The sequence below is a fragment of the Hippocampus zosterae genome, chromosome 18 (assembly GCF_025434085.1).
Source record: "Hippocampus zosterae strain Florida chromosome 18, ASM2543408v3, whole genome shotgun sequence".
NCBI lineage: Eukaryota > Metazoa > Chordata > Actinopteri > Syngnathiformes > Syngnathidae > Hippocampus > Hippocampus zosterae.
Genome location: NC_067468.1, coordinates 13,173,325 through 13,189,893, shown reverse-complemented (window position 1 = coordinate 13,189,893; position 16,569 = coordinate 13,173,325). Strand labels below are relative to the sequence as shown.

General features: G+C 44.4%; 3 protein-coding genes across 4 annotated transcripts; 2 read left to right on the top strand and 1 right to left on the bottom strand.

Moving 5' to 3' along the window:
• Nucleotides 1–1,573: 1,573 nt before the first annotated feature.
• slc35e4 (solute carrier family 35 member E4) lies at nt 1,574–6,156 on the top strand. The gene is made up of 2 exons (XM_052051669.1): nt 1,574–2,165; nt 2,428–6,156. The coding sequence occupies exons 1-2, from the start codon at nt 1,574–1,576 to the stop codon at nt 2,916–2,918; spliced, it is 1,083 nt and encodes a 360-aa protein (XP_051907629.1). The 3' UTR covers nt 2,919–6,156.
• Nucleotides 6,157–7,602: 1,446 nt separating this feature from the next.
• Nucleotides 7,603–10,596, top strand: smtna (smoothelin a). 2 transcript variants are annotated; one of them, XM_052051708.1, is made up of 7 exons: nt 7,603–7,864; nt 8,276–8,351; nt 8,982–9,113; nt 9,208–9,229; nt 9,828–9,942; nt 10,013–10,164; nt 10,269–10,596. In XM_052051708.1, exons 1-7 carry the CDS (start codon nt 7,769–7,771, stop codon nt 10,414–10,416), a joined length of 741 nt encoding a protein of 246 aa, XP_051907668.1. In that variant the 5' UTR covers nt 7,603–7,768; the 3' UTR covers nt 10,417–10,596. The 2 variants fall into 2 exon arrangements, with proteins under 2 accessions (XP_051907668.1, XP_051907667.1); XM_052051707.1 differs by having other exon boundaries at nt 7,604–7,864; nt 9,199–9,229.
• Nucleotides 10,227–16,225, bottom strand: LOC127591471 (tigger transposable element-derived protein 1-like). Its single transcript, XM_052051689.1, has 2 exons — nt 15,251–16,225; nt 10,227–11,505 (listed from the first exon to the last, which is right to left on the bottom strand). The coding sequence occupies exons 1-2, from the start codon at nt 16,012–16,014 to the stop codon at nt 11,322–11,324; spliced, it is 948 nt and encodes a 315-aa protein (XP_051907649.1). The 5' UTR covers nt 16,015–16,225; the 3' UTR covers nt 10,227–11,321.
• Nucleotides 16,226–16,569: the final 344 nt, after the last annotated feature.

Sequence of the window (16,569 nt, the reverse complement as noted above, 5' to 3'; positions counted from 1 at the left end):
CAAAATAGACGTGGCGGATCGTTCAGTCAGATCACAGACAAGACTTCCTAACTGACTTTTGGTGTGCTGTGGAGTTTACATTAAATTATGAATAATGTTCTTATAAATTACGGTAAAGACATAAGAATATAGAGACAAATACTTAATTATGCATATTCATACTTTTGAAGTTAGTAAAAAAAACAATATTAAAAATCTTTGCTGCGCACTAATGTAGAGGGGCCATGTCTTGAGTTTCCCTTTGGCCTTCAAATGACTGCTGTACACACATGGCTCCAAAATGGTGCTCTGGCCCTTTAATTGGAAAGAAAAACACGCAGTTGCAGGTGACGTTTTTCGAGACCACCTTGATGCGGTGAGGTTGCGATGTTGTCAATCCGACACTACTTTCAATGAGCTCGCCAAAGGGCAAACCAATGAGCGGCGAATCTTATATGATTTGAAGGAAATGCGCCGCACGTGAGCGGAGCGCAGTCGACGTCACGAAAGTGAAAGGCTAAGATGCTTTTGATAGACTGCTAGCTACCCACCAACGAACGTTAGCATGACAACACGACAGAGGGGAGACCGGCTCTTTGAAAAGGTCAAATAAGGTAAGCGTTTAGAGTTGTATTAAAACAAACTACCGTTGTCCTTATTATAGATATTTTGCTTTGAACACGAAGCTATATCAAACCACGCTAATTTGAAACGGCGGGATGAAATGGTTCGCTGTTAGCTAGTTGACGCACAAAAGCGAGTATTTACTGATCGGCTTTGTAAAAATATTCAGGAAGATGACTCGAAGCTTTTGTGGCAATAAACTTGGAGATGTATTGTGGTTAACTTTACGGTGAATCTTGACGCGTCTACTTTGGCATTTCTATATTCATTCACCCATTACGTCATCGGCATTTTTTTTCCGCTCAGGCGTGTGTCGCAGGCAGTGTTTGGTTCGGTCGGCAAGCAAGTTAGCGCTACATTTCCAGTCTTCTCTGGTTCTTGTGCGTTCCGTTTTTATTTTTATTTTTGGTGCGATGTACCGCAGTTTATTTGTACCCTGGCAGGTCGTTTGGCAACCACTACGTCATCAAAATAGAAGCACGTGGACAGAGGCGGAAGAGAGGAGTGCCGTAAGATTCAGCAATTTCAGCATTGTCGTAAAAACTAATTTTGAAGTTCCCAAGTGTCTTCATACCTTATCTTTTTCCACCCTGAATGTAACCAGGAGCATGAATCTTAATTGAACAAATGAGCGGTGCTGTTTTGAACATTTTTAATGTGGCTTTGAACCCGTGAGAGTAGACGGATACAATGTTGTCAGGTTTAAAAGTGTCATTTTGTTACATGCTTGATTGACCTCGAAATGCTTGTGTTCAGAACATCTTGCACACAATGGAAGCACAGAGAACCAGGGGTCAATTTCAGGCGAAGGGACCCAATATCACATGGTACCTGAACATCTCTGACATTACTCTATGATGTCCCTGAAACTTCCACAGAAGAGAAGGAGTTAAAAGTCAATTTTCCATAGTCCGTCCGCTTTAACGTGTTGTATCGACACTTCCTCAACAGTGAGCACGATGATCGCATCATGATCCACGCTGATGGCTTCTCCAAGCACGATGCGAGCGCGCAACCGGGAGGCAATAGCAGACCCACAGCAGAGATGTTCCATCTGCTCTGCGCAATTATTGTTTGGCTCGTGACCGGCACCACCATCTCCAGCCTCAACAAATGGATCTTTGCCGTGTACAACTTCAGGTACCCCCTGCTGTTGTCCGCACTGCACATGCTGACAGCCATCGTGGTGGACTACGGCTTGATCAAACTCCGAGTGATCAGCCACACGGGGGCGGTGGAGCAAGAGTTGACCCCTGGCGCTAAGTGTAAAATCTTCTTGCTGAGTCTTACGTTTTGCGCCAGCATCGCCTTTGGCAACATGGGTCTGAACTATGTGCAACTGTCCTTCGCTCAAATGATCTACACCACCACGCCAATCTTCACTCTGGCGATCTCCACGCTGATCCTGGGCAAGCAGCATCACATCCTCAAGTACACGGCCATGATGCCCATCTGCCTAGGGGCCTCTTTCAGTATCATGGGGGAGGTCCAGTATGACCAGACGGGCTGCTTGTTTGTCATCGCCGCCACCATGTTTAGGGGCGTCAAGTCCATTCAACAGAGTAAGTTGTACTTGATCTTTTTTTTTCACCTGTCTCAAGCTATTCTGGCCCAGAAAGGGATTAGACTTGGGCCAGTGCATGGTTAGTGCCTGTAACATGGTTAAGTAGGAGCTAGAAAAAAAAAGGGAGGGGGGCGGCAGCACAATTACATGATTGTCATCGTTTCCTGCTCACATACGGGCAAATTTTATGAAAAAATGTGGGAAAAACAAACAAGCTCCACTGTGTCGTCTGACCAAGATGAACCTTCTTTTCCCGCCAGGCATTCTCCTCCAGGAGGAGAAGATCAACTCGGTGTTCCTGCTCTACCTGATGTCCATCCCCAGCTTCCTCATCCTGGCCGTGGCGGCGCTGGCGCTGGAGAACTGGGCCCTACTGGAGTCGCCGCTCCACTACGACCGGCGCCTGTGGGTCTTTATCCTGCTCAGCTGCCTCGGCTCGGTCCTGTACAACCTGGCCAGCAGCTGCGTCATCACCCTCACGTCGGCCGTCACCCTCCACATCCTGGGCAACCTGAGCGTGGTGGGCAACCTCCTGCTCTCCCAGCTGCTCTTCGGCAACGAGCTGTCCTCGCTGAGCTGCGCTGGCATCGCCCTCACTCTGTCGGGCATGCTCATCTATCAGAACTCCGAGTTCATCGTCAGCTACATGGACACGCGCAGAGTCAAAATGGCGGATTCACCAGGTGAGAACAACACGGATTCCACCGACATGAGGTATCGACAGCAGAGAACAGAGCAAAAGACAGACTGAATTGCAGGGAGTTCTGGTTGAAGGGGAACTCGAGTCAACAACAAAAATATAGACACAAATATGTTCCATGCACTTCACTGGTCTCAACTCGGCATTCTGGTTAAACTTGCTATTTTGCAATATGAATAGAGCAGCAAAATCCACCCGTTATTTATTTATTTGTTTTAATCTATCTCAGTTGGCGTCCAATTTGTCCCGTGCTGTTGTCTGAAAATGGCAATCGTGCCTCTCCTGTTTTCTGGGTTTGGTCGTGTGACGTTGGCAAGCTGAGCCCGGAGTCATTTTCAGGCGATGGCGAGTGGCAGCGCAAGGCAAAATGGCCGCCTTGTGAGATGGATCAAAACGGCGTTTTGAAGGAAAAACAAATTCTGCTTCATTCATTTTTCACAAATGCAAGATTGGGCCGAATACCGTGGTCAGACTAGCGGGGGCCCCAAAATGGAACATATTGTCAGGTCAATTTTGGACTTCCTCTTGAAATAGTCGAGAGCGGCCGGCCTTACGAAGTGATCTTCACTGATGATGATGATGATGATGTGCCATGGCACAGGAATCCCTCACCACTTCAAGGGATAGGGACAGAGTCCCTACTGCAAGTAGTCAACCCCCCCACCCCCACCCCAAATGCCACTAATTTTAAACTTGAATTGGATGAAATTGATCACCCACGTTTTTAGTCACTTGATTTTGTGTATCAGATGATACACAAACACATAGGATTGAATTAAGATGCACAATATTGGAAAAAAAACATTTGACATGCGATATGAATGTTGACTATGATGTTTAACACATACCGAAAGAAATTTAATGTTTTTTATGATGAATAGAAAGAATGTTTTTTTCCCCATGCAGGGAAAATGAGCAAACTCAATGTGTTCTTTGATAATGCATTGTAATCACCTCTCGATAATGTCCCAACTATTTATATTTTAAGTTTGCGTCCGACTGGTCCAATTCGGATAAAAGCAACACGGTTACAGAACGTACGATGCAACACATTTTCCCGGTGAATCACTGATGTTGCCCCCCTACCCCTAAAAAAAAAAAGAATTCTGAATTGGTGAAGGATTACTGTCCTCAACCGTCATCCGCATTGTGCCAATTCTACTGTCCTGCGGAGACCAGAAGCGGTGGCCTTGTTTTGTTTTTTGTTGTTGTTATTTTTAAATCATGCAGAATGACCACTCCTGTACATACTCCTCTGTTTGAATCGCACTCCAACATGGCCCACTGGTGGTGTGTTAAAAGCACACTTGGGCTGTTTGGAAACCTCTTGGGTTACATGACGCCTCACCTAAAAACCGCACTGTGAAATAGGGATGTAACGATTAATGGCAATGCGCATTAAGGTTAGTTACCATGTGCAATTTGAATGACATGTTATGACTTCAGCGATTGTATTTTATGTCCTACAGACCCCCCCCCCCCCACACACACACACACAATTTAGCAATCTAAAGAGAAAATCTGGTCTGATTAGTGCTCAGGTGTGCAAAAGTATGTTACAACCAGATATACCACATACTGCAGCGGTTATCACTCCCATAAATCAGTCATGCCGACCAATATTTTTTTCAACATCTCGGTCAAGAAACATTGCTTGTTGCCCACTTCAACAGCGTTGTGAATGACATGATGCTTTTTGCGCCGCAAAGCCCATAGGGGGCGCATGGCAATAAAATGATCGGCCAATCCAACTTTTTAAAATTTCGCCAACCTCCTCACAGTTTAGTGATAAATATGGAGGCATTAGTCGTTACATCCCTACGGTGAAGCAGAAGTTGACGTTTGAAGAAACACTGTGTATTAAGGCACTGTTACACAACTTTCTAGTTTTTAAATCTTTAATAGAGGGCGGACTATGATTTTGGCAGTTTCACAGAAGCGCACAATGCCTAAAACTGTGTTTTCCGACCTTTTATCGAGCAAGGCTCATAGTTTGTATTTAGAAAAAAATGTTGGAACACCCATCAAACAGCAGTGCGTCACAAAAGTACGTGTTAAAAAAAAAAAGGGGCTGGTGATAGTGTAACAGCCTCTCACTATATGACGCGGACCTGGCCTCCATCTTGAATCCCAGCCAATGTCACTTTGACCACAGAGGACTGTGTGCTTCATATTCTGTCTGACACACGTTTTCTAAACTGTACCACTGCTGCACAATGCCTCTCCAAATATGGTTTACTGACATTTTATTTAACGACCACTGTCCTCCCCGCTCCCTCTTAAAAAATATTTATGTATTTATTTGTCAACAATAAGAGCAGTCACTGGCTTTGCAAAGGTTTGTGTTGTTGGACGTGCGGTTTCGCCCGAAGGCAAAGGCCTCAGGACGATGGTGTAGATTTTCTCCTCCTTCACATGGAAACGTGGGTGGGTATATGTATGTGGGTGTGGGTGTATATGCGTGCGAAACGGTAACGTTTATTGAAGCGTTTTCCTTGCACTGTGGTGTCAAACTGGTTTCACGCCAGAGGGATGCCAAAGCCATTCTTGAGGTGGAAATGCAATTTATTTCGGTCGTTCAATCCGAAAAAGTGAAACTCGTATTTTACGTATACCGAGTGAAATATTTCTGGAATACATCTGGAAAGTACTGAGTGCAGCAAAAGGACGGCCCCTTATATTGCAGTTGAATGGAGCTTCACTGGAAATAGAAGGTCGCAATTGGACTTTTGAGAAAAGTATTTTCAAATGTGTTGATTGAATCTGTAAAATATGAGTTTCACTTTTTTCCCCCTAATGAACTCTCCCATCTCCTAATTGTATAAGGCTCGTCCATTGAACATGCCTCATCCATCCCCGGACTGTTGAAGTTGTACTCTCAATTTTGATTGATTGTTTGACACTGTTGGAATACCTCAAGCCGCTTTGTTTGCACGCCACCCGGAAGCCAAAAAAAAGAAAGTCCAATTGCTAAGTGACATGTTACAAGCAGCACGCCTGTTCATCTTTGCGCTTAACACTAATAGTGCACTGATAAACTTCAGAGCTGCTGATTGGATGTACTTGTTGTTTAATTATTATTGACATGATGGTTCGTTTGTTTTTTATAATTGTCCCGAATGGCGGGGTCGACCAGGTTCCGGATGTATCCTGCCTTATTGAGGCATTCTTGAAAAGAATTTGCCGTTTTGTTTGGAGGCAAATGTGTGTTGGGGGGGGGGGCATGCACACAGAATCTACTGTTTTGTCATTCGAAATAAAAGGACTGGTACAAGAATTTACATTTGAATTGCTCGTTGCTCTTGTGGGTGTGAGACCAAATGTCACCCCCCCCCTTTTCTTTTTTTTTTTTGCATGTGAGCCCCTTCCACAATGTTCCACAATTTGGACCGGTTACACTTGAATGTCCCAAAAGTGGAACACTTAGCCTGGAAACGAGGTTCAAAAGGCAAACCAAACTGCACGTGCATGCAATTTTCTTTTTTTTTCTGATGCCCGCGCAAAAAAGTTTGAATAATGCCGAAAAATTGTCATGGTATTCATAAGGCCAAAACATTTTTGTGACATGTCTAAGTGTCTACCTGCTTACTGGAATTCATTGCTGCTAACCATTGATGCTCATTTAATAGTGCTTTGCTGTTTTTTCTCCAGTAGGTGTCGCCAAAGGGCGAGTCATCTATTTTGGGTGCGTATCGTATTTTTATGGTGGTGTCTCATGGATTTGTCGTTCTGTCACAAGTTTTGTCCAGATTGTCATTTTTTGTGTGTTTTTAGCTGCGTAAACTGATCACAGGGTAATATTGACTAAATATCGCATCAAGAAAAAGCACTGTCGCTTGGTGTTCAACAGAAATGTGTCCAGAACTCTGAGTTGCATTTTTACGTATGAAAGTTTAAGAATACCTTTGTTAGTCTCGCAATGGAGAAATTCCAGATTCACAGCAGCAAAGTTATGAAAGGAAGAAGTAGAACAACAAAAAATAGGAGCTGCTGGAAAGGCAGCCACTCTCGCGGCGCCATTTTGAAGTAAAAAAAAAATGCTTTATAAGTAATTTGGAAATAAATTAATGAGGTGGCCGCCACGCAATTTTGAACGCAGGAAAAAAAAAACGTGTGAACTCATAATTGCACATTGAATGTAATCTTTGAGAAGGGGTCCGCCGTATTTATGAAATGGTGACATTAATTGAAAAAAACATTACCACATTATTTTATAATCTAATACATTGATTTATTTTTAACCGTTTGTCAGTTTTAAAAATCAACCGTGGCCCTAGAGCTTCAAGGGTTAACTGATCTGACCTGGCTCTGGCTCTCTCTGGATAAACTACCCTCCGTCCAAGGCAGTCTTTCGTATTCCGACACCATTTGGGTTTGATAAAGTTGAAAGTGTTTTCAACAGGCAGGATCCAAAGGAATTGGACACTGAGGCCGGTGGCCCTCGGTATGCTTCTCCTTATTTCTAACCCCTCGTGGTTGATTCGTGGAAGCGGGTTCCTTCCCCAATATGGATCCCTTTGACGAGCAATGCTCAGGTCAGAAGGAAGCGATGACTGAAAGCCATCCAAAGAAGACCTCAAGAGAACAGGTGAGAGCCTCCCGCAAGGATTGCTCTGCTTGAATAGCATTATTCCCGCACTCATTGCTTTATTAGGGCTTTCCCTGCACTGCCTTATCTGATGCCTGCGCTCTCCCTGCTCTATTACTATATTTGTACGTGTTTTTCCAAACACTGGGCCAGCACTGCAGCGACGCTGTGAGGCCACTTCGGCGTGTTTCCTCTCAGTTTACATTCTTCTGACTAACACTTGGCTGAAGGCACACGGGATGCCGGGAATGTCCTACTTGTGTCTTTGTGCCATTTCTTTCACACGTTAGAAGAAGACTGTAAGCCTCGGCCGATGGAGCCAACGCCTCAACCTGAACACGGAGCGACCGTGAAGGTGACCAGCGAGCAGCTTGCTGCGATTGACGATGAGGACGTCCTCAACAAGATGGTGAGCAAATGTGTGTGCTTTTCTAGTGCAGGCCAAAACATTAGGCACACCTGTATTAACTTATTAACTGACACCCGATACAAGAGCTCCGCCAAAAAATCCGCTTTTATAAAAATGATAGGACGTTGCGGTGGTGTAGACGTGTACTCCGTCGTGCTTGAAGTGTTTTCGTCTTATGTAACTTCATAATCAAAACATCTCAAGTTGAGGCAGTGGCACTGCGCCCACAGCAAGGAGCATATTTTTCAATTAATTATTTGATGTGATTATTAATAATGAATGCTTTTCATTCATGTGAAGATACTGAACATGTTCAAGGAACAGTCCATATGTATGTTTTTGAACAGGAATGTTTGCTTGCATTTTTAGTTTTCTCAAAACATCCCTTTGGATTGAAATTTATGTTTTAAGTTGGACAATGCTGGAGAATTTGAAGAGAGGCGACTCATCCGTGCTGCGTTGAGGGACCTGTTGAAGAAGAAGCGAGGTGAGTTCCAGTCTGGTAAATGTCCAAAAGTGTTAAAAAAAAATGAAAAAAGTTGCCCCTTCCTTAATTCTGTTTTTGTTTGTCACATTTAAATGTTTCCCATTCCACTCTGCTGAATTGCTGTAATTCTGCAACGCTATACGGTTTTCGAGCATGAACGACCTTTAAAACCTTCAGAAGTTGACTCGCTGATGTGTTTTCAATCATTCCCATGATGCAGAACCCAAATATGCTTCAGCCTCAGGTCCCAAACCGATAGCGAGATATTCGGCATTTTCCGTGAAAGTTCATAGCTGCAGCAATGACAGCAAGTCATCAAGGTTGTGGAGTAGCAAAGCAACCCCAGACACTCACACTTGAAACAAGCATTATTTTCTCATTGTATGTTCTTTTTCCTGAAATGCTGTTACATTTATGCCACATATTAGACACGCTTTCAATCCATCATCTCATAAGTCTTGAGAATCATACAGATGTTTTTTTGCCAGAGTAAGATGAGCTTTCCATGTTCTTTTTTGGTAACCACCCTGGGCGTCATTATTGTATCATGAACCGGTGTATGAATTTTACAAATCCTTCTTTCATGGCACGAATGATAAACACGATTCAACGTCGGGAATTCTTTGTCAGACAAACGGGAGCAGGAGCGAGGGTCCCGTCAGCAGGACTTGAGGCAGCGCGGCCTGAGCAAAGAACCCACGCCAGGGGGTGGAGTCCGGGGCTCAGCGAGGGCAACCGTCAACCAGCAGCCTGCAACAAACAGTGACTCATATGCTCCTAGTATTCCTGCATTCAAAGTTTTGCAATATTCACTTGATTCTATGCTTTTTTTTTTGTTTTGTGTTAGGTCGACCAGCCTACTCCATGACAGCAGGCGGGTGAGAAATTTTTTTTTGCAAATAATTTTTGAGGGCGGCCCGGTGTAGGCCAGTGGTTAGCACGTCGGCTTCATAGTGCAGAGGTACCGGGTTCGATTCCAGCTCCGGCCTCCCTGTGTGGAGTTTGCATGTTCTCCCCGGGCCTACGTGGGTTTTCTCCGGGTGCTCCGGTTTCCTCCCACATTCCAAAAAACACGCGTGGCAGGCTGATTGAACACTCTAAATTGTCCCTAGGTGTGAGTGTGAGCGTGGATGGTTGTTCGTCTATGTGTGATTGGCTGGCAACCGATTCAGGGTGTCCCCCGCCTACTGCCCGGAGACAGCTGGGATAGGCTCCAGCACCCCCCGCGACCCTAGTGAGGATCAAGCGGTATGGAAGATGAATGAATGAATGAATGAATGAATAATTTTTGAGGAGAAACCACGATTTGAATTGAATCATTTATTTCATATATTCCCCCCCAAAAAAAACAAAATATTTTCCGCTCATGAAAACAATGTGAAACCACATAGAAAACGTGTTATGTTAATGTCTACAAGTTAGTACTTTAAACTTATTAGATGCGTTTGCTCTACTATCCTCATTTCTCCTCCTCAGTCAAGCCAGTCCTGCTCAAGCCACCCAGAAATGCCCCCCCTCTGCAGTCCCCAACGCTAAAAACGTCAAACAGATGCTTCTGGACTGGTGCAAGGCCAAAACAGAGCCATATGAGGTCATCACGGCCCCGCCGTGACTTGCTGATGCGCTGTCTTTTGTCATCACAAATGTGTGCGCTCTTTTAGGGAGTGGACATCCACAACTTCTCCTCCAGCTGGAAGGATGGCATCGCCTTCTGCGCTTTGGTGCACCGCTTCTTCCCCGAAGCTTTTGAGTATTCCACCCTGAACCCTAACAAGGCCATGGACAACTTCCAGCTGGCGTTCAGTACCGCAGAGTGAGCCCTCCTTTCTCGTGTCAGCGTATTGTGCGAATGTCCGTCTTGCTTTTTTTGGACACTCTGATTTTAGGGCTCCGGTGTCGATGCTTCTCTGTCTGCAGGAGGCTGGCCGGCTGTCCCCCACTGCTGGACCCCGAAGACTTGGTCCGGATGAAGGAGCCCGACTGGAAGTGCGTTTACACGTACATCCAAGAGTTCTACCGCTGCCTGGTTGAAAAGGGCCTGGTCAAAACCAAAAAGAGGGCTTAAGTCTCTTGGCTGGACATTCGCATTTAAACAAAGTCAAGTAGACACACTCGGTTTGCCGTGAAGAAATGGAAGGCATAGCTTTGGAACGTGATCATTAATGGACCCTTGATCAGGTACATCCACACTGACAGAGTGCAAAATCTGATTTTACAAACAATAAAATGCAGTTTGGATTGACACAATCGGAGAAGTATTCCCTGACTTATCGCAGAGATGCATTGCGATGACACATTTTCAATTACAAAGGTTCATTTTGCAATTCAAGTACCGGTTGTCCCTTTTATTCATGTTGTGGTCAGTGACAGATTGATCCAAAAGACAATAGTTTTGTCAAGATATTGACGTTCAATATTTTTACTTTATTAAAATGGATTAACGATTGTGTTTGAAGGGCCACCTCTGAGTGTGTGTTATTTGCATTTTCTTGATTGAAAAAAGGGCAAAAATGTGTTAAGATCAGAAAATGCATTGTTGGGGATCGGGGAAATCAAGGATCTTAATTGAAGGCTATTATCACCCTGCCTTCGTATTATTGTTTCTTGGGGAGAATGTTGAATTGAGGTTTTAGGTCAAATTAGGCCCGATTGTTTGTACCCTCAAAATGCAAATTTACCCATCATAGTTGAGTTGTCATAATTAAAAAATATATTTGTATGAAAAAGACTTAGCCTATAATGCTAAGTAACTTGCTTACCTTTACTCCTATCGGTTAACACGCACACACGTTGCGAGTATGTGATAGGAGAGAGCTGGAACTTTCTGGAGCGGTTGCAAGAGCGGGATCATGAAGAAACCGGGTAGGCTGAAGAAGGCGCTGGAGGAGTTAAAGAAGCCGATGAGGTGGAGTTTAGGATCCGTTTGAGTTCTCGCTACTTTTTGTCGGAGATCAAGGCCGCAGGAGCTAACTAAGCAGTTGATGACGATATTTCAGGATCCTGCACTGGATCCAGTGGGGCATCTGGTGCAGGCCTCTCTCGCATCTTGAGGAGCCGCTCGAGGTTTGACTGGAAGGAGATCCTCTTGACCTCCTCCCAAATCTCATTGTAGCACCGCAGGTTATCCATGACCCCCTTGGAGACCCTTGCGTACCTGGCCGCGTCTGCGTCCTCAGCCTTGAATTTAGCCAAGCCTTCCTCTATCAGCAGGAAACCAGCCGCCAGGCTCTTGCACGTGAACTTTTTGGCCTCCGGTAGGCCGCTTTTCTGCTTGCTTGTTATGGTCGGTTTCATGTGCGGAGATGCCTTCACGTGCTCCAGGATGCGATCTTGATCCTTAATGATAGTCACGACAGTAGAGCGACTTAAGTGGAGCGCGCGGCCGATGTTTGTCGGCCTTTCTCCCCGTTTTGATCGCTTCACTACTTCTAACTTGACATCCATGGTGATGGCTTTCATTTTCTTTGAAGTGTGGCCGCCGGAAGGCTCCGCCTTGACCTTAGGAGGCATTACTTCACCTAGAAAGTCACTATAGAAAAAAAAAAAAAACAATGAATGAACACAGCAAACCAAAATGGCCAACGTTGCAAAGTGGGTGCCGCAAGTTTCTCTTGAGTCACAAAGCGTGAATGTACTCCAAGTTGTTTCTACAACACCGACAACTTTTGTATGAACATAACACGCTAGGTCAGAGGTTTCAAACGCAAGGCCCGCCGTCCCGCCACATTTTATGTGGCCCGCGAAAGCAAATCGTGTGTCAACTTCCATGATCCTTGCTCGAATCTGTACCTATGCGTCTAATTGCCATGCGTAATAAATAACATGGAGATTTTTTTACAATAAGTTTACGCTCACTTGAAAAATAACAGAACAAACGATGATAGTTGACCGATTTTCAAAACTAGCAATCCATCCGTTTGTTGTGTACAAGTAATAATACGATGAGACGATTAAACATTGATTTGGCTTTACTGACATAACGGCCCGCCGAGCGAAGACGTAACTTCAAAGTAGACTGTGACAAAAATAAGTTTGACACCACTGCCTATGTCAAGCCGTATAGCGTATATACATGTTTGATCAGCAGTTCTGTGCCGTAATCAAGTCATAATCAAGTCGTAATCAAGGAAGAAACTAATTACTTACCTTTATTTGGTGGTTTTGGCACGCGGCCGATATTCGTCGGCGTTTCGATGGCTTCACCGTATCTAGCTTCAAATCCAAGGTGATGGCTTTGATTTTCTTTGAAGTGTGACTGCCGGAAGACTCCGCCTTGCCCTTTGAAGGCATTGCGTCACATTCAAAGTCACTAAAGAAGGGGAAAAAAACAATTATTTATAACCGCAGCAAACCAAAAGTCACAACGCGACGAGGTATTCCGAAGTCGTTCTTACGACACTAACGTAACTTTTGTACGAACTTAACGTATCGATATCATGCCGTATATACGCGCATAAACAACATTTCGGTGCCAAAATGAGGTAATAGTCAAACGAAAAAAGTGAAGTTACACACTACATTTTCGTCCTCATTTTTCCTCGTCGTAATGTCCCAAAAATGGCATACGCTGACGCATTAGTGAATATTGCATAACCAAGGTTACAGTATGAAAAACGATTACATAAAAACGTTTGACTACATGTGTTTGGCCTTTACGGATCCTCATTTGGTGTTAGCAATTACTTAGGGCACGGCATCCATTGTGATAGAGGTCGCTGTTTGACGGGAAACAGTAGTCACTATTGTATTTTTTTTTTAAATCAAAAACACGCTTTTGAAATGAATTGGCAGACAGCATCATTTAGAGAAGACGCCACGATTTAAGGAAGTGAATCATTTATTTCAAAAATCAAAACGTAAAATTTTCCAAACATGAAAACAATGTGAAACCACAAAGAGAAAATGTCATGTTAATATCCACAAATAAGTAGCATTTCAAATTTAAACTCTTTTGAGCATTGAGGGAGTCCTCGCTTTATGACAACATTCTAGTCTTAAGGGGGTGACATAACCTGGATTTCTATCCAAGTCTGAACATGCTGTACAGTCTGCTACTGCATAAGAATAGATTAAAGAGTCATATTTAGAGTCAATTCTGGTCTGAAAATGACTTTTGAGGTATAAAACTAACACAATCCAGTGAACGTGAGCACGTATTCTTTTGCCGCGGTAAAGCGAGGAGAACCTGAATTTGCTGCGTTATTAGAGGTGTACTCTACTATCCTCACTTCTCCTCCTCAGAAAGCCAGTCCTGCTCAAGCTACCCAAAAATGCCCCCTCAGCAGGACCCCCAAAGCTAAAAACGTCAAACAGATGCTTCTGGACTGGTGCAAGGTCAAAACGGAGCCATATGAGGTCATCACGGCCCCAGTGTGACTTCCTGATCCGCTCTGTCTTTTGTCATCACAAATGTGTGCGCTCTTTTCGGGAGTGGACATCCACAACTTCTCCTCCAGCTGGAAGGATGGCATCGCCTTCTGCGCTTCGGTGCACCGCTTCTTCCCCGAAGCTTTTGCGTTTTCCGCCCTGAACCCTAACAAGGCCAAGGACAACTTCCAGCTGGCGTTCAATACCGCAGAGTGACCCCTCCTTTCTCGTGTCGGCGTGTTGTGGCCCAAATGTCTGTGTAGCTTTTTTGCACCCTCTGATTTTACGAGTCCGGTGTCTATGCTTCTCTGTCTGCAGGAGGCCGGCCGGCTGTCCCCCACTGCTGGACCCCGAAGACTTTGTCCGGATGAAGGAGCTCGACTGGAGGTATGTTTACACAGAGTTCTACCGCTGCCTGGTTGAAAAGGGCCTGGTCAAAACCAAAAAGAGGGCTTAAGTCTCTTATCTATCATGCGTATTCATAACCGAGTCGGTGCCGAGAACTGAAGGGGATTTACTTGGGGCAGGAGAAGAGAACCAATCCTTTTTTTCATCAGTAAACACTACAGCTTCTTTTTTACTTTCAAACTTAGCAGTCGTGTGGGATATCATGCATGATGTCTCTGATCATTTGGGGGGAAAAAAACAGATTCTCTCCTCTTTCATCTATAACTGCTTCAAAGAACAAGGCAGGAATAGTGGTTACCATTGCATCACTGTCCATGTCATGCGTTTAAAGAGCTTTGTTATAGCTCCAGCTCTTGTAAAAGCACGATATAAATAAAAATGGATTATATAATTATAGTTGGTATTGGGCACGTAAAATGTACTTTTAGTTTGTTTCTTTTAAGCACTATCGTTTTTTTTGGGTTATTTTTTTTTTTTCAATTGTAGTTTTTGTTTTCGGTGCTTGAAATAACCTCGGCTGAAAGCTTATTTTACAGCGCGTAACCAGCTATTGTTTTGTTCCACATCACAATCGAGCCAATCTCCGTGTTGTCCACAAACAAGGATTTGCCACCCAAAATATTGAACAAATTGACATTTTCGGTCAAATTCGGCCCATATTGTGTTGCAGTATGTTTGTACCCTCGTAATTCAGTTGTAATGACCAAAAATATTTGTATGAAAAAAAGTCTTAGGCCATAATTAACTAATTAAATTCCTTACCTTTACTCCCTACGGCTTGCAGGCACACACGTTACGTGTATGTAATTGGAGAAAGCTGGAACTTATAATAGAGAAATTGTGCAGGCTATAGAAGTTGCTGGAGATACTGGAGGAGGTAAAAAAAATCAAATGAGGTAGAGTACAGGAGCTGTTTCAGTTCTCTTTACTTTTTAGGAGATGCAGAGGGTTCAGGATCTGACTCAGGATCCGGCACGGGATCCAGTGGGGGATCTGCTACAGGTCTCGCTACCATCTTGAAGAAGCGCTCGAGGTTTGACTGGAAGGAGGCTCTCTTCTCCTCCTCCCAAATTTCGTTGTAGCATCGCAGGTTATCCATGACCCCCTTGGAGACCCTTGCGTACCTGGCCGCGTCTGCGTCCTCAGCCTTGAATTTAGCCAAGCCTTCCTCTATCAGCAAGAAACCAGCCGCTAAACTCTTGCACGTGAACTTTTTGCCCACTGTGGTCGGGTTGTCCTGCTCTTCCTGGTTCGTGTCTGCCTCCACCTTCGTATTTAATGGAGGCTTCAAAAACAACCCCTCACCCAACAGTTGTTGCGCACAGCAATTATTCACCCCCTCCCTGATAATCTCCGCCAATGCGGTGGGGAAATCACTCATTGCTTCGTTCTCACTACTACTCCCGGCTTCCCCTTCCACTTTAAGGTTATGCAAATTAGCGCGAGCTTTGAATCGCATAAACCAACCTCGACTGGCCACGAACGTTTTTCCCTCACTGCCTTCCCCCATTTGACCTTTCAGCATCTCGAATAGACGCTTCGCCTCTTGTTGGATCAACGCGAGGTTCACGGGGAGACGTCGCTTTTGTCGGTCCTCCAGCCAAAGCACCAGTCGTCTTTCCATCTCTATCATTAGCCCGCTGTTCTGCTTGCTTATTATGGTCGATTTCATGTGCGGAGATGCCTTCACGTGCTCCAGGATGCGATCTTGATCCTTAATGATAGTCGCGACAGTAGAGCGGCTTAAGTCGAGCGCGCGGCCGATGTTCGTCGGCGTTTCTCCCTGTTTCGATCGCTTCACTATGTCTAACTTGACATCCATGGTGATGGCTTTCCTTTTCTTTGAAGTGTGTCCGCCGGAAGGCTCCGCCTTGACTTTGGGAGGCATTACGTCACCTAGAAAGTCACTATAGAAAAAAAAAACAACTAAGTATAAGCGCAGCAAACCAAAATGGCGAACGGTGCAAAGTGAGTGCCGTAAGTTTCTCTTGAGCAACAACGCGGCGACGTATTCCGAGGTCGTTCCTACGACACCGACGTAACTTGTACGAACATAATTTACGCTACGTCACAGATTTCAAACGCAAAACTCGGGGCCCACATCAGTCCAACGCTTAATTTTATGTGCCCCGCGAAAGCAAATCATGTGTCAACTTCCATCATCCTTGCTCAAATCTGTCCTGAGATGTCAAATTTTAGTGCGTAATAAATAACATTGAGATTTTTCAATCGTTTTGTTACCTTGTTGACCCTAACTATTATAGTTGACTGATTTTCGAAACGAGTAATCCATCCATTTGTTATGTGCAAGTAATAATACGATGAGACGATTTAACATTTATCTGGTTTGACTATTACTGTAATTCGGTAATAGTCAAACGAAAAACTGTTTGAAAGGAAGAGACTAATTCCTTACCTTGACTTGGTGTTTTTAGCTCCTAAC